Source organism: Engystomops pustulosus, chromosome 8 (genome assembly GCF_040894005.1).
Source record: "Engystomops pustulosus chromosome 8, aEngPut4.maternal, whole genome shotgun sequence".
Classification (NCBI taxonomy): Eukaryota; Metazoa; Chordata; class Amphibia; order Anura; family Leptodactylidae; genus Engystomops; species Engystomops pustulosus.
The window spans coordinates 14,435,561-14,461,994 of NC_092418.1; the positions used below are offsets into that span (position 1 = coordinate 14,435,561).

At 47.1% G+C, this 26,434-nt stretch overlaps 1 protein-coding gene across 1 annotated transcript in view; it reads right to left on the reverse strand.

The window, feature by feature from the left end:
- PPL (periplakin) overlaps positions 1-26,434 on the reverse strand; it is a 46,837-nt gene that overhangs the window by 16,279 nt on the left and 4,124 nt on the right. The window contains exons 2-5 of the mRNA XM_072119799.1: positions 6,750-6,849; positions 2,632-2,786; positions 593-716; positions 374-499 (exon numbers count right to left, since the gene is read on the reverse strand). Coding sequence (XP_071975900.1) covers positions 374-499; positions 593-716; positions 2,632-2,786; positions 6,750-6,849 — 505 coding nt within the window. The remainder of the gene's footprint in view (positions 1-373; positions 500-592; positions 717-2,631; positions 2,787-6,749; positions 6,850-26,434) is intronic.

Consider the following 26,434-nt stretch of genomic DNA (forward strand, 5'->3'; position numbering starts at 1 on the left):
TTCACGAGGACAGGTCACCGCGCCCGATTTCAAGAAGACGCAGATACTGGAATCGACCAATCGTGGTGCACCTGATGCTAGACATATATGCTTAACCCTTATCTACTATGACATATAACCACGCCTCTTTCCCTTCTGTATAAAGTCTGCTAACCCGGAAATAAAGGCCAGTCTTGTTGTGCTGGACAGTACGAGCTTGTCTCGAGACTGAAACTGTACAACTTTATATCAGAGTCTTTCTTGAGACTGTGCACGCTTGCTCTGTCTAATTCGAGGTGACTGACCGGACCGGTTGTTTGTAGATTACGCCCCCGACAGGGGTAGTAGTAAGAAAAGTAATTATAATGTACTTTTGGTGATAAACGTTGCTTACCTTGTCCGGTTCCTTGTTGACGTGATCTCCAATGGCCTTCACCTCGTTGTGGAACATGTTGTGCTTCATAATCTGGTTCTCCAAGTCGGGTAAATTGGTGGCAAATGTGGTGTTGTTCAAATGGTCCTGGAAATGTGGATGATACATACAGTAAGTGGTCATGTAGCGTCACACCTGTCACCTACGTGTTACCCTGGTCCTGGAATATCCATCACTTACCATCTTGTCATCGATGACTTTGCCCCAGTTGAGTTTTGGAGGATCCACTATGGGCATCTTCTGGTTGTAAATCTGGTCGTGCTTCTGTCTCTGGCTCTCCAGACGTTCTTTTAGCTGACGGATGCTGGGAAAATGAGGAGATCAGTGGGATCAACCCTGGTCCTGAAGAGGGCTCAGATGTATTGGGAGAGTCTCTCACTACTTGGCCACACATGGCACAGGTTGTATCATATTACCTGACCCGAGTACAAATAATAAACCTCACCTGGGCCAGAATAGTCGTGCGATATTTTACCCAGGTCAGGACAGTAACTGGGTAAAATATATAACTGGGGATAATTACGGTACATAATATTCCCGGGTTGGGATCGTCACACACAATTGTATTTACCCAGGTTGGAATAGTCGCGACATATTGTATAAGATAGTTGGATAAGTCTGGAATAGTAACATAATGGGGCAGATTTACTTACCCGGTCCATTCGCGATCCAGCGGCGCGTTCTCTGCGCTGGATTCGGGTCCGACCGGGATTTGTTAAGGTAGTTCCTCTGCCGTCCACCAGGTGGCGCTGCCGCGCTGAAGAGCATCGGAACGCGCTGGAATACACCGAGGCCGGGCTGAGTGAAGGTAAGTGCAAGCTCCGCAACACATTTTCCGTTTTTAAATGCGGCGGTTTTTCCGAATCCGTCGGGTTTTCGTTCGGCCACGCCCCCAGATTTCCATTGCGCGCATGCCGGCGCCGATGCGCCACAATCCGATCGCGTGCGCCAAAATCCCGGGGCAATTCAGGGGAAATCAGCGCAAATCGGAAATATTCGGGTAACACGTCGGGAAAACGCGAATCGGGCCCTTAGTAAATTACCACCAATATTATAGTTGGTCCAGGCCAGGGTAATAATATATTATTTCCGGGTCAGTATAGTCGCATAATATCGTATTTGGCCTAGGTCTGGGTAGTCGCGTGATATTCTATTTGGCTTGGGTCGAGTTAGTAGGGTAATATGATACTTCATCTTGTCCGGGATAGTAACATAATGGGGGTCCGATTCGCACATTTTCGTCGGTTTTCTCGGATTTTTTCCGATTTGCACAGTTTTTCCCTGAATTGCCCCGGGACTGTGGCGCATGTGGTGCATCGACGCCGGTTTTCACGCAACGGAAATCGGGGGGGGGGGCGCCCGTTGGAAAACGCAACGGATTCAGCAAAACTGCTGAATTTTTTTTGAAAAAGTGGCGCTTGACACGCGCTTACCTGCACCCAGCAACGGATCGTGAACTCCTGCAAACTCTGGCAGACTTCAGCGCAGCAGCGACACCTGGTGGACATCGGGCGCACTACCTTAGTGAATCACCGGAAGACCCCAATCCTCCACAAAGAACGCACCGCTGGATCGCGACAGGACCGGGTAAGTTAATCTGCCCCAATAGTCTACTTGTTCCTGGCCGGGCTAATGATACAGTACTCCCAGGTCGGGATAGTCGCATACTATTGTATTTGGCTTGGGCCAGGATTGTAGTATAATATAATACCCTTCCTCAGTACCATACATGCTCCAGGCTGGGGTGATAACATAGTATTATAATTAGCCAGGATAGTCACATAACTTCATAGTTGACCTGGGTCGGGATAGTAACGTGCTGCTACACTTGGACCTTGGATAAAAGCATATTCCCGCACTTGACTTGGACAGGCTAGGATATTATTAATATTATTTAACCCTTCCCTACACCCGGCGACCTAATACATGACGCCCCATTAGGGAATGTGCCTGGCGTGGTGCTGACCACCTGTCAGGGATCCGGTGTCGCTCTTTGGCTATTTCTGTCGGGCCGGTTTTGTAGTGAGCCCTAGCCCTGAGCCTCGGACATGACAAGACATGAGTCTGGATCAGGAGAGGCGTGGGGCGTGAGCTGTCAATCATATAGAGAGCCTCCAAGGACCTGTTAAAGATTGGGTACAAGATAGGGCCACCCGTTACCTACGACCCGAGCCGCCCTGCTAGTGGGTCAGTATATGACTCCATGAATGTACACTCACTCCTCTTTTATCATGTCGGCCTGGGGGTGATTGAACTGACGGGCCAGCACGGCGTCCGTCTCCAGGACTACGATGATCTTCTCGGTCTCGGACATGGTGTTATCCGTGTAGTCCTTGTGCATCACAGGCCGCTGGGCGAGAATGTTCTCCACATCCTGGGCAGAAAATAAAGGGTTAAAACCGTATAAATAGTCTCAATGTATGCAGCTCCGAGACACTTACGTAAAAAAAAAAACATTCCTCTATCGCCACCAGGCGGCGCTATTGCTATGCGCATTAATAGAAATAGCCTCGGGTCATGGGAAAAACTCTGCCCCCTAGTGGTGTGATGTAGGAACGCATGTGCAGAAAAACATCCCCAGCACCTGCAGATTGTGTGTGTGACCCGGACGGGTCTGTGTAAACACTGGGAGAGTCCCCCCTGCCCTGTGATCTGCGTCCAGGTTACTTCCCAGCCCGTTTCCTGCTATTTTTCCTTACGAAATTCCACAAGAAAGTGATTTACGAGGCGAGGACACGGTTATCTGTGTTCGCACCAGTAGTCTGCGCTCAAAAACAACTCGACATGTTCAGGCTTTACTATTTTTGCACCAATTTCTGAACTGTTTCTCTAGTCACAGCCAAAGCAGCTAATGAGTCGTCTGACTTCCCACAAGGCATTGCTCCCTGATGGGACATGCAGAATTGTGGAGGGTCTCTGAAACCTTAGGGGACCTTCCTGGTACATTATTCTGTTCCCTACATTTTTGTAGTAGTTGGAGCTACCCTAATCCGAAACACAGCACCAAATCCCCAGCACAGACATAATGTGCAGCGCCCCTTAGTGGTGGCTTCAGGAGAGAGAGACTAAATGTAATTATAATATAAATTCCAGTTTAGGAGGTAGACAAAAACATTTATGATGAAACAGCGCCACCTCTGGCCAGTGGTTGTGTCTGGTATTGCATCTCTGGCTCCTTGAAGTGAATGTGGATGAGCTGTAATACCACACAGCACCTGTGGAGAGGTGTGGCGCTGTTTTTGACAGCATGAAGCAAGACATGCAGCTCAGCCCTTAAAGGGATACTCTGACATGTTGGTAAATTAGAGCTGAATGCTCATGCAGGTGGGTACATAAGTTGTCTGTGCACTCTATGGCGGCACATTATGGTTGTGACATGCAGGGGTGGATTCATACAGTGTGAAGCCCTGCAGAGCGTGGAGTAATAGTGTGGAGCCCTGCAGAGCGTGGAGTAATAGTGTGGAGCCCCCTGCAGAGGGTGGAGTAATAGTGTGGAGCCCTGCAGAGCGTGGAGTAATAGTGTGGAGCCCTGCAGAGCGTGGAGTAATAGTGTGGAGCCCTGCAGAGCGTGGAGTAATAGTGTGGAGCCCTGCAGAGCGTGGAGTAATAGTGTGGAGCCCTGCAGAGCGTGGAGTAATAGTGTGAAGCCCTGCAGAGCGTGGAGTAATAGTGTGAAGCCCTGCAGAGCGTGGAGTTATAGTGTGGAGCCCTGCAGAGCGTGGAGTAATAGTGTGGAGCCCTGCAGAGCGTGGAGTAATAGTGTGGAGCCCTGCAGAGCTTGGAGTAATAGTGTGGAGCCCTGCAGAGCGTGGAGTAATAGTGTGGAGCCCTGCAGAGCGTGGAGTAATAGTGTGGAGCCCTGCAGAGCGTGGAGTAATAGTGTGGAGCCCTGCATAGCGTGGAGTAATAGTGTGGAGCCCTGCAGAGCGTGGAGTAATAGTGTGGAGCCCTGCAGAGCGTGGAGTAATAGTGTGGAGCCCTGCAGAACGTGGAGTAATAGTGTGGAGCCCTGCAGAGGGTGGAGTAATAGTGTGGAGCCCTGCAGAGCGTGGAGTAATAGTGTGAAGCCCTGCAGAGCGTGGAGTAATAGTGTGGAGCCCTGCATAGGGTGGAGTAAAGTGTGGAGCCCTGCAGAGCGTGGAGTAATAGTGTGGAGCCCTGCAGAGCGTGGAGTAATAGTGTGGAGCCCTGCAGAGCGTGGAGTAATAGTGTGAAGCCCTGCAGAGCGTGGAGTAATAGTGTGGAGCCCTGCAGAGCGTGGAGTAATAGTGTGGAGCCCTGCAGAGCGTGGAGTAATAGTGTGGAGCCCTGCAGAGCGTGGAGTAATAGTGTGAAGCCCTGCAGAGCGTGGAGTAATAGTGTGGAGCCCTGCAGAGCGTGGAGTAATAGTGTGGAGCCCTGCAGAGCGTGGAGTAATAGTGTGGAGCCCTGCAGAGCGTGGAGTAATAGTGTGGAGCCCTGCAGAGCGTGGAGTAATAGTGTGGAGCCCTGCAGAGCGTGGAGTAATAGTGTGGAGCCCTGCAGAACGTGGAGTAATAGTGTGGAGCCCTGCAGAGGGTGGAGTAATAGTGTTGAGCCCTGCAGAGCGTGGAGTAATAGTGTGAAGCCCTGCAGAGCGTGGAGTAATAGTGTGGAGCCCTGCATAGCGTGGAGTAAAGTGTGGAGCCCTGCAGAGCGTGGAGTAATAGTGTGGAGCCCTGCAGAGCGTGGAGTAATAGTGTGGAGCCCTGCAGAGCGTGGAGTAATAGTGTGGAGCCCTGCAGAGCTTGGAGTAATAGTGTGGAGCCCTGCAGAGCGTGGAGTAATAGTGTGGAGCCCTGCAGAGCGTGGAGTAATAGTGTGAAGCCCTGCAGAGCGTGGAGTAATAGTGTGGAGCCCTGCATAGCGTGGAGTAATAGTGTGGAGCCCTGCAGAACGTGGAGTAATAGTGTGGAGCCCTGCAGAGCATGGAGTAATAGTGTGGAGCCCTGCAGAGCGTGGAGTAATAGTGTGAAGTCCTGGAGAGCGTGGAGTAATAGTGTGGAGCCCTGCAGAGCGTGGAGTAATAGTGTGGAGCCCTGCAGAGCGTGGAGTAATAGTGTGGAGCCCTGCAGAGCGTGGAGTAATAGTGTGGAGCCCTGCAGAGCGTGGAGTAATAGTGTGGAGCCCTGCAGAGCGTGGAGTAATAGTGTGAAGCCCTGCAGAGCGTGGAGTAATAGTGTGGAGCCCTGCAGAGAGTGGAGTAATAGTGTGGAGCCCTGCAGAGCGTGGAGTAATAGTGTGGAGCCCTGCAGAGCGTGGAGTAATAGTGTGGAGCCCCCTGCAGAGCGTGGAGTAATAGTGTGGAGCCCCCTGCAGAGCGTGGAGTAATAGTGTGGAGCCCTGCAGAGCGTGGAGTAATAGTGTGGAGCCCTGCAGAGCGTGGAGTAATAGTGTGGAGCCCCCTGCAGAGCGTGGAGTAATAGTGTGGAGCCCTGCAGAGCGTGGAGTAATAGTGTGGAGCCCCCTGCAGAGCGTGGAGTAATAGTGTGGAGCCCTGCATAGCGTGGAGTAATAGTGTGGAGCCCTGCAGAGCGTGGAGTAATAGTGTGAAGCCCTGCAGAGCGTGGAGTAATAGTGTGGAGCCCTTCAGAGCGTGGAGTAATAGTGTGGAGCCCTGCAGAGCGTGGAGTAATAGTGTGGAGCCCTGCAGAGCGTGGAGTAATAGTGTGAAGCCCTGCAGAGCGTGGAGTAATAGTGTGAAGCCCTGCAGAGCGTGGAGTAATAGTGTGAAGCCCTGCAGAGCGTGGAGTAATAGTGTGAAGCCCTGCAGAGCGTGGAGTAATAGTGTGAAGCCCTGCAGAGCGTGGAGTAATAGTGTGAAGCCCTGCAGAGCGTGGAGTAATAGTGTGGAGCCCTGCAGAGCGTGGAGTAATAGTGTGGAGCCCCCTGCAGAGCGTGGAGTAATAGTGTGAAGCCCTGCAGAGCGTGGAGTAATAGTGTGGAGCCCTGCAGAGCGTGGAGTAATAGTGTGGAGCCCTGCAGAGCGTGGAGTAATAGTGTGGAGCCCTGCAGAGCGTGGAGTAATAGTGTGAAGCCCTGCAGAGCGTGGAGTAATAGTGTGGAGCCCTTCAGAGCGTGGAGTAATAGTGTGAAGCCCTGCAGAGCGTGGAGTAATAGTATGGAGCCCTTCAGAGCGTGGAGTAATAGTGTGGAGCCCTGCAGAGCGTGGAGTAATAGTGTGGAGCCCTGCAGAGCGTGGAGTAATAGTGTGGAGCCCTGCAAAGCATGGAGTGATAGTGTGGAGCCCTGCAGAGCGTGGAGTAATAGTGTGGAGCCCCCTGCAGGGGTAGTATGTGTATGATTTGCCCCCCTGTACCTTCTGCAGCTTGGAGTCGGTGTCCACCACGTTGCGCTCCACCTTGTCGGCATTCTTCTGGAGTCGGTCGATGAGGTCGGACAGCTCCTTGGTGGAGATCCTAGAAGAGGAGACGGAGCTGCTGTCAGCCAGGCAGAGCATAGTCCTCCCGCAGTCCAGGCTCTCTCTGGTTCACACCCCTGGGCCGGCCGGCCGCGTGCCAAGGGGGAGCAGGGACGGGGCGCGCTGCCAGCTCATTAGCCGGTGACTCACTCGGCCTTTTGTATTACTTTCCTAAACTATTTGTGTGTCTGAGCCAAAGGATCAGCGAGAGCTACAGCCGTGTGTCCAGCCCCGCTCCGAGCCCCCCGGACTGTACTGTCAGTGCTATAGGGAGAGCACGCCACACCTGGGGCCCGAATATTATATGAGCATATATATAAGGGTGTCTATGCTACACCTGGCATGTATAGGGGGGTACACTACACCTGGCATGTATAGGGGGGTACACTACACCTGGCATGTATATAAGGGTGTCTATGCTACACCTGGCATGTATATGAGCGGCCACGCTACACCTGGCATGTATATGAGCGGCCATGCTACACCTGGCATGTATATGAGCGGCCATGCTACACCTGGCATGTATAGGGGGGTACACTACACCTGGCATGTATATGAGCGGCCATGCTACACCTGGCATGTATAGGGACGGCCATTCTACACCTGGCATGTATATTAGCGGCCATGCTACACCTGGCATGTATAGGGGCGGCTATGCTACACCTGGCATGTATAGGGGCGGCTATGCTACACCTGGCATGTATAGGGGCGGCTATGCTACACCTGGCATGTATATGAGCGGCCATGCTACACCTGGCATGTATACGGGGGGTGCACTACATCTGGCATGTATACGGGGGGGATACACTACACCTGGCATATATAGGGGGGTACATTACACCTGGCATATATAGGGGGTTACTCTACACCTGGCATATATAGGGGGGTACACTACACCTGGCATATATAGGGGGGTACACTACACCTGGCATATATAGGGGGGTACACTACACCTGGCATATATAGGGGGTACACTACACCTGACATATATAAGTGGGTGCACTACACCTGGCATATATAAGGGGGGTACACTACATCTGGCATGTATATAGGGGGGTACACTACACCTGGCATATATGGGGGGGTACACTACACCTGGCATATATAGGGGGGTACACTACATCTGGCATGTATACGGGGGGATACACTACACCTGGCATATATAGGGGGGTACACTACACCTGGCATATATAGGGGGGTACTCTACACCTGACATATATAGGGGGGTACACTACACCTGGCATATATAAGGGGGTGCACTACACCTGGCATATATAAGGGGGGTACACTACATCTGGCATGTATATAGGGGGGTACACTACACCTGGCATATATAAGGGGGGTACACTACACCTGGCATATATAGGGGGGTACACTACACCTGGCATATATAAGGGGGTGCACTACACCTGGCATATATAGGGGGGTACACTACACCTGGCATGTATATAGGGGGGTACACTACACCTGGCATATATAGGGGGGTACACTACACCTGGCATATATAAGGGGGGTACACTACATCTGGCATGTATATAGGGGGGAACACTACACCTGACATATATAGGGGGGTACACTACACCTGACATATATAGGGGGGTACACTACACCTGGCATATATAAGGGGGTGCACTACACCTGGCATATATAGGGGGATACACTACACCTGGCATGTATATGGGGGGGCACACTACACCTGGCATATATAGGGGGGTACACTACACCTGGCATGTATATGGGGGGGCACACTACACCTGGCATATATAGGGGGGTACACTACACCTGGCATGTATATGGGGGGGCACACTACACCTGGCATATATAGGGGGGTACACTACACCTGGCATATATAGGGGGGTACACTACACCTGGCATGTATATGGGGGGGCACACTACACCTGGCATATATAGGGGGGTACACTACACCTGGCATGTATATGGGGGGGCACACTACACCTGGCATATATAGGGGGGTACACTACACCTGGCATGTATATGGGGGGGCACACTACACCTGGCATATATAGGGGGGTACACTACATCTGGCATGTATACATCTGGCATGCATACGGTGGGATACACTACACCTGGCATATATAGGGGGTACACTACACCTGGCATATATAGGGGGTACTCTACACCTGACATATATAGGGGGGTACACTACACCTGACATATATAGGGGGGTACGCTACACCTGACATATATAGGGGGGTACACTACACCTGGCATATATAAGGGGGTGCACTACACCTGGCATATATAAGGGGGGTACACTACATCTGGCATGTATATAGGGGGGTACACTACACCTGGCATATATAAGGGGGGTACACTACACCTGGCATATATAGGGGGGTACACTACACCTGGCATATATAAGGGGGGTACACTACATCTGGCATGTATATAGGGGGGAACACTACACCTGACATATATAGGGGGGTACACTACACCTGACATATATAGGGGGGTACACTACACCTGGCATATATAAGGGGGTGCACTACACCTGGCATATATAGGGGGGTACACTACACCTGGCATATATAGGGGGGTACACTACACCTGGCATGTATATGGGGGGGCACACTACACCTGGCATATATAGGGGGGTACACTACACCTGGCATGTATATGGGGGGGCACACTACACCTGGCATATATAGGGGGGTACACTACACCTGGCATGTATATGGGGGGGCACACTACACCTGGCATATATAGGGGGGTACACTACATCTGGCATGTATACATCTGGCATGCATACGGTGGGATACACTACACCTGGCATATATAGGGGGTACACTACACCTGGCATATATAGGGGGTACTCTACACCTGACATATATAGGGGGGTACACTACACCTGACATATATAGGGGGGTACGCTACACCTGACATATATAGGGGGGTACACTACACCTGGCATATATAAGGGGGTGCACTACACCTGGCATATATAAGGGGGGTACACTACATCTGGCATGTATATAGGGGGGTACACTACACCTGGCATATATAGGGGGGTACACTACACCTGGCATATATAAGGGGGGTACACTACATCTGGCATGTATATAGGGGGGAACACTACACCTGACATATATAGGGGGGTACACTACACCTGGCATACATAGGGGGGTACTCTACACCTGGCGTGTATAAGGGGGGTCATGCTACACCTGGCATGTATAAGGGGGGTCATGCTACACCTGGCGTGTATAAGGGGGGTCATGCTACACCTTGTATTTGGGGGTCTCTGCTGTATCTACAACCTAATCATGTCCTCTAGAGGCTGTGGGGCGCTCATGTAAAATCTCTACCAGGGGCCAATCTATAATACATTGTGGTACGTGTTCTCCCCATGTGGCCCCTAAGGCTCCTGCACCCAGCGACTTCCTGGGGACCACTAATGATAGAGAGACGGGGTGAATCCTTCTTGTCTCACTCCTTGTAATTCTTGTCCTGCCCGACACTGACATCTCCGGAATGTTCTCCCTGGACACGGGCCCCGCGGACGCTACTAAAGGGATTGTACAGGATTAGGAAAACATGGCGGCCTTCTTCCAAAAATAGCGCCACACCTGTCCAGGGATTGTGTCTGCAGCTCAGCTCCATGTAAGTGGATAGGACTGAGCTGCAATACCACATCCAGCCTGTAACCATTGGTGGCGCTGTGCTTGTCAGGATGCAGCCAGGTTTTACTAATCTTATAAAAACCCCTAAAGTCTCCTCCTGAAGCCGCTAATGCAGCGTCATATCTACAAGACCCTCTACTAATCCGCAGGAGAATTACACAAGAGACATCTTGTTCAAATCTGGATTTAATGGGAGTTACCAGTTGTTCATAACAGCCAATCACGGTGCACCTTTGGCTGTAGGGTGTTCCTCTATTCCCACCATCTGATTGGCTGTAGGGTGTTCCTCTATTCCCACCATCTGATTGGCTGTAGGGTGTTCCTCTATTCCCACCATCTGATTGGCTGTAGGTGTTCCTCTATTCCCACCATCTGATTGGCTGTAGGTGTTCCTCTATTCCCACCATCTGATTGGCTGTAGGGTGTTCCTCTATTCCTACCATCTGATTAGCTGTAGGGTGTTTCTCTATTCCACCATCTGATTGGCTGTAGGGTGTTCCTCTATTCCCACCATCTGATTGGCTGTAGGTGTTCCTCTATTCCCACCATCTGATTGGCTGTAGGGTGTTCCTCTATTCCCACCATCTGATTGGCTGTAGGTGTTCCTCTATTCCCACCATCTGATTGGCTGTAGGGTGTTCCTTTATTCCCATCATCTGATTGGCTGTAGGTGTTCCTCTATTCCCACCATCTGATTAGCTGTAGGGTGTTCATCTATTCCCACCCTCTGATTGGCTGTAGGGTGTTCCTCTATTCCCACCATCTGATTGGCTGTAGGGTGTTTCTCTATTCCCACCATCTGATTGTCTGTAGGGTGTTCCTCTATTCCCACCATCTGATTGGCTGTAGGTGTTCCTCTATTCCCACCATCTGATTGGCTGTAGGGTGTTCATCTATTCCCACCCTCTGATTGGCTGTAGGGTGTTCCTCTATTCCCACCATCTGATTGGCTGTAGGTGTTCCTCTATTCCCACCATCTGATTGGCTGTAGGTGTTCCTCTATTCCCACCATCTGATTGGCTGTAGGGTGTTCCTCTATTCCTACCATCTGATTAGCTGTAGGGTGTTCCTCTATTCCACCATCTGATTGGCTGTAGGGTGTTCCTCTATTCCCACCATCTGATTGGCTGTAGGTGTTCCTCTATTCCCACCATCTGATTGGCTGTAGGGTGTTCCTCTATTCCCACCATCTGATTGGCTGTAGATTGTTCCTTTATTCCCACCATCTGATTGGCTGTAGGGTGTTCCTTTATTCCCATCATCTGATTGGCTGTAGGTGTTCCTCTATTCCCACCATCTGATTGGCTGTAGGGTGTTCATCTATTCCCACCCTCTGATTGGCTGTAGGGTGTTCCTCTATTCCCACCATCTGATTGGCTGTAGGGTGTTTCTCTATTCCCACCATCTGATTGGCTGTAGGTGTTCCTCTATTCCCACCATCTGATTGGCTGTAGGTGTTCCTCTATTCCCACCATCTGATTGGCTGTAAGGTGTTCCTCTATTCCCACCATCTGATTGGCTGTAGGTGTTCCTCTATTCCCACCATCTGATTGGCTGTAGGGTGTTCATCTATTCCCACCCTCTGATTGGCTGTAGGGTGTTCCTCTATTCCCACCATCTGATTGTCTGTAGAGTGTTCCTCTATTCCCACCATCTGATTGGCTGTAGGGTGTTCCTCTATTCCCACCATCTGATTGGCTGTAGGGTGTTCCTCTATTCCCACCATCTGATTGGCTGTAGGTGTTCCTCTATTCCCACCATCTGATTGGCTGTAGGTGTTCCTCTATTCCCACCATCTGATTGGCTGTAGGGTGTTCCTCTATTCCTACCATCTGATTAGCTGTAGGGTGTTCCTCTATTCCACCATCTGATTGGCTGTAGGGTGTTCCTCTATTCCCACCATCTGATTGGCTGTAGGTGTTCCTCTATTCCCACCATCTGATTGGCTGTAGGGTGTTCCTCTATTTCCACCATCTGATTGGCTGTAGATTGTTCCTTTATTCCCACCATCTGATTGGCTGTAGGGTGTTCCTTTATTCCCATCATCTGATTGGCTGTAGGTGTTCCTCTATTCCCACCATCTGATTGGCTGTAGGGTGTTCATCTATTCCCACCCTCTGATTGGCTGTAGGGTGTTCCTCTATTCCCACCATCTGATTGGCTGTAGGGTGTTTCTCTATTCCCACCATCTGATTGGCTGTAGGTGTTCCTCTATTCCCACCATCTGATTGGCTGTAGGTGTTCCTCTATTCCCACCATCTGATTGGCTGTAAGGTGTTCCTCTATTCCCACCATCTGATTGGCTGTAGGTGTTCCTCTATTCCCACCATCTAATTGGCTGTAGGGTGTTCATCTATTCCCACCCTCTGATTGGCTGTAGGGTGTTCCTCTATTCCCACCATCTGATTGTCTGTAGAGTGTTCCTCTATTCCCACCATCTGATTGGCTGTAGGGTGTTCCTCTATTCCCACCATCTGATTGGCTGTAGGGTGTTCCTCTATTCCCACCCTCTGATTGGCTGTAGGTGTTCCTCTATTCCCACCATCTGATTGGCTGTAGGGTGTTCATCTATTCCCACCATCTGATTGGCTGTAGGGTGTTCATCTATTCCCACCCTCTGATTGGCTGTAGGTGTTCCTCTATTCCCACCATCTGATTGGCTGTAGGGTGTTCCTCTATTCCCACCATCTGATTGGCTGTAGGGTGTTCCTCTATTCCTACCATCTGATTGGCTGTAGGGTGTTCCTCTATTCCCACCATCTGATTGTCTGTAGAGTGTTCATCTATTCCCACCCTCTGATTGGCTGTAGGTGTTCCTCTATTCCCACCATCTGATTGGCTGTAGGGTGTTCCTCTATTCCCACCATCTGATTGGCTGTAGGTGTTCCTCTATTCCCACCATCTGATTGGCTGTAGGTGTTCCTCTATTCCCACCATCTGATTGGCTGTAGGTGTTCCTCTATTCCCACCATCTAATTGGCTGTAGGGTGTTCATCTATTCCCACCCTCTGATTGGCTGTAGGGTGTTCCTCTATTCCCACCATCTGATTGTCTGTAGAGTGTTCCTCTATTCCCACCATCTGATTGGCTGTAGGGTGTTCCTCTATTCCCACCATCTGATTGGCTGTAGGGTGTTCCTCTATTCCCACCCTCTGATTGGCTGTAGGTGTTCCTCTATTCCCACCATCTGATTGGCTGTAGGGTGTTCATCTATTCCCACCATCTGATTGGCTGTAGGGTGTTCATCTATTCCCACCCTCTGATTGGCTGTAGGTGTTCCTCTATTCCCACCATCTGATTGGCTGTAGGGTGTTCCTCTATTCCCACCATCTGATTGGCTGTAGGGTGTTCCTCTATTCCTACCATCTGATTGGCTGTAGGGTGTTCCTCTATTCCCACCATCTGATTGTCTGTAGAGTGTTCATCTATTCCCACCCTCTGATTGGCTGTAGGTGTTCCTCTATTCCCACCATCTGATTGGCTGTAGGGTGTTCCTCTATTCCCACCATCTGATTGGCTGTAGGTGTTCCTCTATTCCCACCATCTGATTGGCTGTAGGTGTTCCTCTATTCCCACCATCTGATTGGCTGTAGGTGTTCCTCTATTCCCACCATCTAATTGGCTGTAGGGTGTTCATCTATTCCCACCATCTGATTGGCTGTAGGGTGTTCCTCTATTCCTACCATCTGATTGGCTGTAGGGTGTTCCTCTATTCCCACCATCTGATTGTCTGTAGAGTGTTCATCTATTCCCACCCTCTGATTGGCTGTAGGTGTTCCTCTATTCCCACCATCTGATTGGCTGTAGGGTGTTCCTCTATTCCCACCATCTGATTGGCTGTAGGTGTTCCTCTATTCCCACCATCTGATTGGCTGTAGGTGTTCCTCTATTCCCACCATCTGATTGGCTTCTCTCTCTGCCTGACACATTGCTGCGATGGTAAGAACACATAATAATAACCTGGCGCCTCATGTACAGTGTGACGGCCGTACCTGCAGTAACCTGCACTCCGCACACAGGGTCAGCTCTGATTTGCTGCGGGGAAAACTTTTTTAATTTATGTGAAGTAAAAATGAAATATGAGTTAAAGAATTTCCAGTGACCCCCCAAGGCAACAACTACACTAGAGGAGACACGTGACCCTCCTGCTCTGCTGCGGAGGGTGATCCCTGCAGCATGATGACAAGTTATGTAAGGAACAGGGACGGCTGGCACCGGCGGACAATTCCATGATGAGTACAGTCGCATAAAAAGCCATTCCCTATGGAGGGGTCTACAACCGGCAGTGGTGAAAGTACAACTCCCAGACCACTACAAGCCACTACAGGAGGCAAACCACTACAGAGGACAAGCCACTAAAGGAGGCGGACCACTACAGAGGACAAGCCACTACAGGAGGCGGACCACTACAGAGGACAAGCCACTACAGGAGGCGGATCACTACAGAGGACAAGCCGCTACAGGAGGCGGATCACTACAGAGGACAAGCCACTACAGGAGGCGGACTACTACAGAGGACAAGCCAGTACAGGAGGCGGACTACTACAGAGGACAAGCCCCTACAGGAGGCGGACCACTACAGGAGGCGGACTACTACAGAGGACAAGCCGCTACAGGAGGCGGACCTCTACAGAGGACAAGCCACTACAGGAGGCGGAACACTACAGAGGAAAAGCCACTACAGGAGGCGGATCACTACAGAGGACAAGCCGCTACAGGAGGCGGACTACTACAGAGGACAAGCCAGTACAGGAGGCGGACCACTACAGAGGACAAGCCACTACAGGAGGCGGACCACTACAGAGGACAAGCCAGTACAGGAGGCGGACCACTACAGAGGACAAGCCACTACAGGAGGCGGACCACTACAGAGGACAAGCCAGTACAGGAGGCGGACCACTACAGAGGACAAGCCACTATAGGAGGCGGACTACTACAGAGGACAAGCCAGTACAGGAGGCGGACTACTACAGAGGACAAGCCACTACAGGAGGCGGACTACTACAGAGGACAAGCCAGTACAGGAGGCGGACTACTACAGAGGACAAGCCACTACAGGAGGCCGGACTACTACAGAGGACAAGCCAGTACAGGAGGCGGACCACTACAGAGGACAAGCCACTACAGGAGGCGGACCACTACAGAGGACAAGCCGCTACAGGAGGCGGATCACTACAGAGGACAAGCTGCTACAGGAGGCGGACTACTACAGAGGACAAGCCGCTACAGGAGGCGGACCACTACAGAGGACAAGCCGCTACAGGAGGCGGACCACTACAGAGGACAAGCCGCTACAGGAGGCGGACTACTACAGAGGACAAGCCGCTACAGGAGGCGGACTACTACAGAGAACAAGCCGCTACAGGAGGCGGACTACTACAGGAGGCGGACCACTACAGAGGACAAGCCACTACAGGAGGCGGACCACTACAGAGGACAAGCCGCTACAGGAGGCGGACCACTACAGAGGACAAGTCACTACAGGAGGCGGACCACTACAGAGGACAAGCGACTACAGGAGGCGGACCACTACAGAGGACAAGCCGCTACAGGAGGCGGACCACTACAGAGGACAAGCCGCTACAGGAGGCGGACCACTACAGAGGACAAGTCACTACAGGAGGCGGACCACTACAGAGGACAAGCGACTACAGGAGGCGGACCACTACAGAGGACAAGCCGCTACAGGAGGCGGACCACTACAGGAGGCGGACTACTACAGAGGACAAGCCACTACAGGAGGCGGACCACTACAGAGGACAAGTCACTACAGGAGGCGGACTACTACAGAGGACAAGCCAGTACAGGAGGCGGACTACTACAGAGGACAAGCCACTACAGGAGGCAGACTAGTACAGAGGACAAGCCACTACAGGAGGCGGACCACTACAGGAGGCGGATCACTACAGAGGACAAGCCACTACAGGAGGCGGATCACTACAGAGGACAAGCCGCTACAGGAGGCGGATCACTACAGAGGACAAGCCACTACAGGAGGCGGATCACTACAGAGGACAAGCCACTACAGGAGGCGGATCACTACAGAGGACAAGCCGCTACAGGAGGCGGACCACTACAGAGGACAAGCCACTACAGGAGGCGGATCACTACAGAGGACAAGCCACTACAGGAGGCGGATCACTACAGAGGACAAGCCACTACAGGAGGCGGATCACTACAGAGGACAAGCCACTACAGGAGGTGGATCACTACAGAGGACAAGCCACTACAGGAGGCGGATCACTACAGAGGACAAGCCGCTACAGGAGGCGGACCACTACAGAGGACAAGCCGCTACAGGAGGCGGATCACTACAGAGGACAAGCCAGTACAGGAGGCGGATCACTACAGAGGACAAGCCACTACAGGAGGCGGATCACTACAGAGGACAAGCCACTACAGGAGGCGGATCACTACAGAGGACAAGCCACTACAGGAGGCGGATCACTACAGAGGACAAGCCGCTACAGGAGGCGGATCACTACAGAGGACAAGCCACTACAGGAGGCGGATCACTACAGAGGACTGTTTGACAATAGTTATATGAACAGTGACAAAGCTGTGCAGTGTGTAGCAGATTTCACCCTGAAGCAAAAAATTTAGCACCTCTCATTTCCAATGATATCAGTTCAATGAAGTGCCCTATTACGTCTCAGAAGCAAATCTTTAGCAAATCTATGGCACTGTTCTCCTCTATTTTACAATATGTCAGTCAATGAAATATGTTTATACAAATATCCCCCCAACGTGTTTCCCTGGGGGGTGTAATCCTCTGAGGTGTGTGGGATCATCCCTAATACTGACAATAAAGGGGAGCAGAATCACCATTGTCAGGAGCCACGTTCTCCGAGATGCAGAGAGGAAACGTCCTGACATTGACAGGTTACAGCCTGTACACAGATTCTTCTCTACATATTTAGGATTAAGTTTACTAATAATATTCAAGGGAAAGAAGAAGAGGGAAGAAAGATCCTCAGGTCCTTAACACGTCATGTCTATACAAAGACCAAGCCACAAACCTATTATTATCATGTTAGGAGGAAGCAACAACCTTGGCCCACACTGCGTACCTACAGGAATAATACTGCAATATAACTACTACACGAGAACACTGCCCCCTATGTACAGGGATATAACTACTATAATACTGCCCCCTATGTACAGGAATATAACTACTATAATACTGCCCCCTATGTACAAGAATATAACTACTATAATACTGCCCTCTATGTACAGGAATATAACTACTATAATACTGCCCCCTATGTACAGGAATATAACTACTATAATCCTGCCCCCTATGTGCAGGGATATAACTACTATAATACTGCCCCCTATGTACAAGAATATAACTACTTTAATACTGCCTCCTATGTACAGGAATATAACTACTATAATACTGCCCCCTATGTACAGGAATATAACTGCTATAATACTGCCCCCTATGTACAAGAATATAACTACTATAATACTGCCCCCTATGTACAAGAATATAACTACTATAATACTGCCCCCTTTTTACAAGAATATAACTACTATAATACTGCCCCCATTGTACAAGACTATAACTACTATAATACTGCCCCCTATGTACAAGAATATAACTACTATAATACTGATCCCTATGTACAAGAATATAACTACTATAATACTGCCCCTATGTACAAGAATATAACTACTATAATACTGCCCCCTATGTACAAGGATATAACTACTATAATACTGCCCCCTATGTACAAGAATATAACTACTATAATACTAACCCTATGTACAAGAATATAACTACTATAATACTGCCCCCTATGTACAAGAATATAACTACTATAATACTGCCCCCTATGTACAAGAATATAACTACTATAATACTGCCCCCTATGTACAAGAATATAACTACTATAATACTGCCCCCTATGTACAAGAATATAACTACTATAATACTGCCCCCTATGTACAAGAATATAACTACTATAATACTGCCCCTATGTACAAGAATATAACTACTATAATACTGCCCCTATGTACAGGAATTTAACTACTATAATATTGCTCCCTATGTACAAGAATATAACTACTATAATACTGCCCCCTATGTACAAGAATATAACTACTATAATACTGCCCCCTATGTACAGGAATATAACTACTGTAATACTGCCCCTATGTACAAGAATATAACTACTATAATACTGCCCCTATGTACAGGAATATAACTACTATAATACTGCCCCCTATGTACAAGAATATAACTACTATAATACTGCCCCCTATGTACAATACTATAACTACTATAATACTGCCCCCTATGTACAGGACTATAACTACTATAATACTACCCCCTATGTACAGGAATATAACTACTATAATAATGCCCCCTATGTACAGGTATATAACTACTATAATACTGCCCCCTATGTACAAGAATATTACTACTATAATACTGCCCCCTATGTACAAGAATATAGCTACTATAATACTGCCCCCTATGTACAAGAATATAACTACTGTAATACTGCCCCTATGTACAAGAATATAACTACTATAATACTGCCCCCTATGTACAAGAATATAACTACTATAATACTGCCCCCTATGTACAAGAATATAACTACTATAATACTGCCCCCTATGTACAAGAATATAACTACTATAATACTGCTCCCTATGTACAAGAATATAACTACTATAATACTGCCCCCTATGTACAAGAATATAACTGCTATAATACTGCCCCCTATATACAAGAATATAACTACTATAATACTGCTCCCTATGTACAAGAATATAACTACTATAATACTGCCCCCTATGTACAGGAATATAACTACTATAATACTGCCCCCTATGTACAGGAATATAACTACTATAATACTGCCCCCTATGTACAGGTATATAACTACTATAATACTGCCCCCTATGTACAGGAATATAACTACTATAATACTGCCCCCTATGTACAAGAATATAACTACTATAATACTACCCCCTATGTACAGGAATATAACTACTATAATACTGCCCCCTATATACAAGAATATAACTACTATAATACTGCCCCCTATGTACAAGAATATAACTACTATAATACTGCCCCCTATGTACAAGAATATAACTACTATAATACTGCTCCCTATGTACAAGAATATAACTACTATAATACTGCCCCCTATGTACAAGAATATAACTGCTATAATACTGCCCCCTATATACAAGAATATAACTACTATAATACTGCTCCCTATGTACAAGAATATAACTACTATAATACTGCCCCCTATGTACAGGAATATAACTACTATAATACTGCCCCCTATGTACAGGAATATAACTACTATAATACTGCCCCCTATGTACAGGTATATAACTACTATAATACTGCCTCCTATGTACAAGAATATAACTACTATAATACTGCCTCCTATGTACAGGAATATAACTACTATAATACTGCCCCCTATGTACAGGAATATAACTACCATAATACTGCCCCCTATGTACAGGAATATAACTACTATAATACTGCCCCCTATGTACAGGAATATAACTACTATAATACTGCCCCCTATGTACAGGGATATAACTATTATAATACTGCCCCCTATGTACAGGAATATAACTACTATAATACTGGCCCCTATGTACAGGGATATAACTACTATAATACTGCCCCCTATGTACAAGAATATAACTACTATAATATGTATGCGGTGTATACACAGTATGTAGGTGGATGCAGATGGATGTTCTTCACTCATCCATTATTCAGCAGGTCCTGGGCTCGGCCCGGTTGGGCGTTGCTGGGCGCTGAATCAGAAGATTATAATGAAGGTTATTTTTGTTCTCCGCTCACATAAATCCTTCCTTTGTGCCTCCGCTCACAGTAACAATACAGATGTAATTAGTGTTTGTCACTTTCCCTTCACGTGTGATCTCCATCTATGTACAGAACTTCTCCCATGTGTAGGGGTTCTCTCAAAGACCTCTATATGTCCTATGTGAAAGGTCAGGAGTCATGGCAGGTCAGATACTTGGGGCTGATGTTATTGGGCCTCCAGTACACATCCAGCAGTGTTATCACCACAGGCCGCCATGGTCGCCTCCAGCTCATAGCTGCGGCACACATCTGCTTGGCAGCGCTTACACCGATGATAACACTACCCTGAGTGACAGCTGCAATCCAAAACTGTATCTGTCATTGTGATTGGCTACCAGGAAGGTGCGACAACAACTGGTACCATGACAACAAACATGGCTGCCGCTGGTCGCCAAACACAACCATGTACAAAATGGGGCCTGTATAACTGCAAGTGCTAAGATTAGAAGATGGTGTCATCATTGTAAGTGCAGCCTCAAGATTTGGGTCTATAACTTTAATGGATCAAGTGAGATAATAAATAGAGGTTTTACATGGAAGATGTAGAGTCATAGGGAATGTACATATAGGACACAGCAGGCCATGCCAGGCCGCGCAGGTAACAACAAGGCTCCTTCCTGACCGGCCCCCTGTGGCCCCTCAGCTCTGACACATAATACTATTATCTGCAATGTTTCCTGACTAAGAGGAAAATGATTCACACCGCGCTCCTAAAAATATCAGGCACACCACACAATAATACATTTCTGCCAGGCCCCCAGGTTATACCAGCTGTACAGATATCATTATATACAGGAGATCCCCAGGTTATACCAGCTGTACAGATATCATTATATACAGGAGATTCCCAGGTTATACCGGCTGTACATATATCATTATATACAGGAGATCCCCAGGTTATACCGGCTGTACATATATCATTATATACAGGAGGTCCCTAGGTTATAACGGCTGTACATATATCATTATATACAGGAGATCCCCAGGTTATACCAGCTGTACATATATCATTATATACAGGAGATCCCCAGGTTATACCGGCTGTACATATATCATTATATACAGGAGATCCCCAGGTTATACCGGCTGTACATATATCATTATATACAGGAGATCCCCAGGTTATACCGGCTGTACATATATCATTATATACAGGAGATCCCCAGGTTATACCAGCTGTAAATATATCATTATATACAGGAGATCCCCAGGTTATACCGTCTGTACATATATCATTATATACAGGAGATCCCCAGGCTATACCGGCTGTACATATATCATTATATACAGGAGATCCCCAGGTTATACCAGCTGTACATATATCATTATATACAGGAGATCCCCAGGTTATACCGGCTGTACATATATCATTATATACAGGAGATCCCCAGGTTATACCGACTGTACATATATCATTATATAAAGGAGATCCCCAGGTTATACCGGCTGTTCATATATCATTATATACAGGAGATCCCCAGGTTATACCGGCTGTACATATATCATTATATACAGGAGATCCCCAGGTTATACCAGCTGTACATATATCATTATATACAGGAGATCCCCAGGTTATACCGGCTGTACATATATCATTATATACAGGAGATTCCCAGGTTATACCGGCAGTACATGTATCACTATATACAGGAGATCCCCAGGTTATACCAGCTGTACATATATCATTATATACAGGAGATCCCCAGGTTATACCGGCTGTACATATATCATTATATACAGGAGATCCCCAGGTTATACCGACTGTACATGTATCACTATATACAGGAGATCCCCAGGTTATACCAGCTGTACATATATCATTATATACAGGAGATCCCCAGGTTATACCAGCTGTACATATATCATTATATACAGGAGATCCCCAGGTTATACCGGCTGTACATATATCATTATATACAGGAGATCCCCAGGTTATACCAGCTGTACATATATCATTATATACAGGAGATCCCCAGGTTATACCGGCTGTACATATATCATTATATACAGGAGATCCCCAGGTTATACCGGCTGTACATATATCACTATATACAGGAGGTCCCCAGGTTATACCAGCTGTACATATATCATTATATACAGGAGATCCCCAGGTTATACCGGCTGTACATATATCATTATATACAGGGGATCCCCAGGTTATACCAGCTGTACATATATCATTATATACAAGAGATCCCCAGGTTATACCGGCTGTACATATATCATTATATATAGGAGATTCCCTGGTTATACCAGCTGTACATATATCATTATATACAGGAGATCTCCAGGTTATACCAGCTGTACATATATCATTATATACAGGAGATCCCCAGGTTATACCAGCTGTACATATATCATTATATACAGGAGATCCCCAGGTTATACCGGCTGTACATATATCATTATATACAGGAGGTCCCCAGGTTATACCAGCATGCTCCTTATCACTATATATATAAGATGAGTATCTCCCAGTATATACTACCATCCCACATTGAGTCACTTCAGTTTTTGCTCATGTGTAACGGACTCTCTCTCCTTTCATCTCATGGATGTCGGGAAACATTCTGTGCTCTGTATTTGCTTTACAATCTCCTGAGATAAGGACTGAATGAAGTAAGACCTCTGCCGAGTGCGCACTAGTCATAGACTCTTACTACATCATACAAAGGTCTGATTATAGTAGCGCCGGAACATTATAAGGGGATCAGTAATTCCTAAATATAAAGTAGTGACAATAATGGAGAGCAGTTTTCTTCGGAGCAGGTGGAAAAGTTTCGTTGAAAAAAAAAAAATCTTATTACATCTTTTAAGAATTCAAAATGGCCACCCTTGTAGCAGAGGTTAATCATTCAGAAGTCCCTCATTAAAAAAAATTAAACCTGTGGTACTACATTTTTTTGAATTTTTCACAATGAAAATTTTTTGCCATTCATTCAGAATGCCAAAAATCCCTAAAATGCGTCACCACACCCCTTGTCATGTAAGTGTGGCCTCCTGAGGTGTCGCAGTACCAGGTCTAGCGAGACAGAAATTACTCAAATTTCCAACTCAAGGCTATCATTTCTCACAAAACAAATTGAACCTTCAAAGGGAGATGTCGGAAAGAACGTTGTCACTCCACATTCATTCATATGTGTGACAGGGTGGCCATTTTGGCGTAGCTTTCTCCTGAATTCTAGGCATGAATTCTAAAATGGAGGCCATTGTGTCATAATGGGGCCTTCTAATATTTGTACAGAAATACTCTGGCAGATTGTCAAGACTGGTTAATGGTCCAAAGGGAGATGTCAGAAAGAACGTTGTCACTCCACATTCATTCATATTTGTGACAGGGTGGCCATTTTGGCGTAGCTTTCTCATGAATTCTAGGCATGAATTCTAAAATGGAGGCCATTGTGTCATAATGGGGCCTTCTAATATTTGTACAGAAATACTCTGCGAGATTGTCAAGACTGGTTAATGGTATCAAGGACATGCTGTGACAAAATGGTCGCTATGTCAGAAGTTATAATTCCTCTCAAAATTTCACCATGAGATCCAAACAAAATGGGCGTCACGGAAAAAGCAATTGCCACAGCAACTTTCATACCGTACACTATTCAAAAGTATTTGTTGTCCATCGGGTGGTTGCTATGGCAATTGGATCTTACATGGTGGCCATTTTGTTTCTTCTCACATCAACATTTTAAGAGTTCAATGGAAATTAATGTTTTTGACACGGTGGCCATTTTGTCACAGCACTTCCATGATACTATTAACCTCTCTGTTGGCTGCTTTCACTGAACAGCTCATACTGGGGACCTCACTATCCAAGGGCCCCATTTCAGTAAAAGGCGCTTCCTCTATTGTTTATCTCTTATATCATGTCCATATAGAGCCCGAGCCATCAGTGATGACAGAATATGAACTCTATTATGCAAAAACTGGAAAATGGCTGCACTGACAATGTGCCATTTATAATACTGTTGCTGGGGCCCCCTCAGGCACCAGGGCCTGGGTGCACTGCTTTGCCTGCGCCCCCTGCAGTTAGCCCTCGCTGTGTATTATGACACGGTGCATCCGTTGCCCTCAGATAATCCAGAGTTGAATCCTTGTCGTATCACCGAGCGCCTTCTCCCTCACACCGACTGCCATGAAACTGTATCAGTCACACCCCTGCCTCAACTTCTTGCCGAACCTGCTCGCCTTCCGAGCTCTGCTATGTCTGTCTCACGCCCTTCTCTTATTTGACATAACATTAGTGATTTGCGGATCGCACTCCTCCCACCAATCACAAAGTCTCTGGAATCTTCAATCAGTTTCAACCTCAGAAGGCGCAGGATGAGGAGATGCATTGTCGTCTTCAGGAAGCGCTAAATATAGCGAGAAATACCTGAGGAATTATATAAGATTTACACCCAGAACACAATGCACTGACGCCTCATCCATAGGAGTCTTGGGGTTGGAAGGGGGCAAATTTAGGACAATATGAGCGGAAATCAGGGCAGGACTGTAGCTGCTGATGGATCTTATTATGGGTTAATTATAGGATTTTATATCTTGTCTGCTCATCACCATGATATTATGACCTTATCACTCAGGTCAAGGTTTAGGTTACACACATGGGACCCAAGATGACCCTGAGTACTGAACTATTTGGCGGTATTATCTGAGCATTATATGGTAGTATTATATTATCATTGTGGATGCATATTGTGTTTATTTCAGTTGTATAATGTATGGATGTACAGGCAGTCCCCGGGTTACATACAAGATAGGGTCTGTAGGTTTGTTTTTAAGTTGAGTTTGTATGTAAGTCGGAACTGTATATTTTATCATTGTAATCCCAGACAGAACTTTTTTGCTCTCTGTGACAAATGGATTTTAAAAATGTTGGGTTGTCATAAGAATCAATATTAACACTAAAGCTTCAACACATTTGATAACTGTTTCAGCTGATTATTGTAGCCTAGGACTAAAGTACAATAAATTACCAATATCCAGAGGTCCGTTTGTAACTATGGGTCGTATGTAAGTCGAGTGTGCTTAAGCAGGGGACCGCCTGTATTATTTAGGCTGCCCTCTGTTTCCTAAAATGTTTCTACAGACTAAACCGGAGATATAAGGGAGAATTATGCAAGTCCTACATGGGTGTATTATATAAACACTGTATTTAGGTATTATTTAGGCAATGTATGGATTCAGTTGGGCTGTGCAGTGTATGGCGGCATTACATGAGATAATAGTGTCTGCTTTTGGGAATTCAAAGTGGACTATTATTCATCCCTCCTGTTTGCTAAGGGACGTCAGTTTGCACTGTATGGCGGTATTATATAGTCTGTACAGGAAATATTTGGTGGTATATTTTGTGCTGGTGGTTTTTGCTTTTGAGGAGGAAAACCCAACTAGTGCCTCTGTTCCCAAAGGGGTTTCTGAAGACTGAACTGGAAATATATGTCAGAACTATGTGAGTGTTACATGGAGGTATCATGGAGGTATTATAAGAACTTAGTATAAAGGTATAATTTGGGCAATTTATAATGTATTATTAAAGGAAATCTACCATCAGGATCATGGATTATAGACCAAATACATTTACATGCTGGTGTGGGCCCCTTTATCAGGATCTGCTCTTGTTTTAATTATATATGCCCTCAATTTTTAAGAAAATATGCTTTAAAAACTATGCAAATGAGCCTGAGGGGCTCCAGGCCCCATTAACTTCTATGGAACGTGGAGCCCCACAGGCTCATTTTGAATCCTTTTTTCGTAAAAACAAAGGCATAAAAAGCTTAAAGAAAAGCGGATCCTGACAAAGGGGGCACACACCAGCATGTAAGTGTACTTGGTTTATAAACCATAATCCTGGTGGTAGATGTACTTTAATGCTTGTTGTATGTTGGTGTTTGTCCTAGCAGTATTGCACTAGATATATGGTGATAATATATAGAGACTGTATGGGGGTAATGTTTAGAAAATATGGTGATATAACTGGGGTGTATACTACGGACATTGTATAGAGGTATTATAGATATATATTATATATGATGTTGGTAGTTTACTTTTTGCTCAAGGCTCCGTTATTG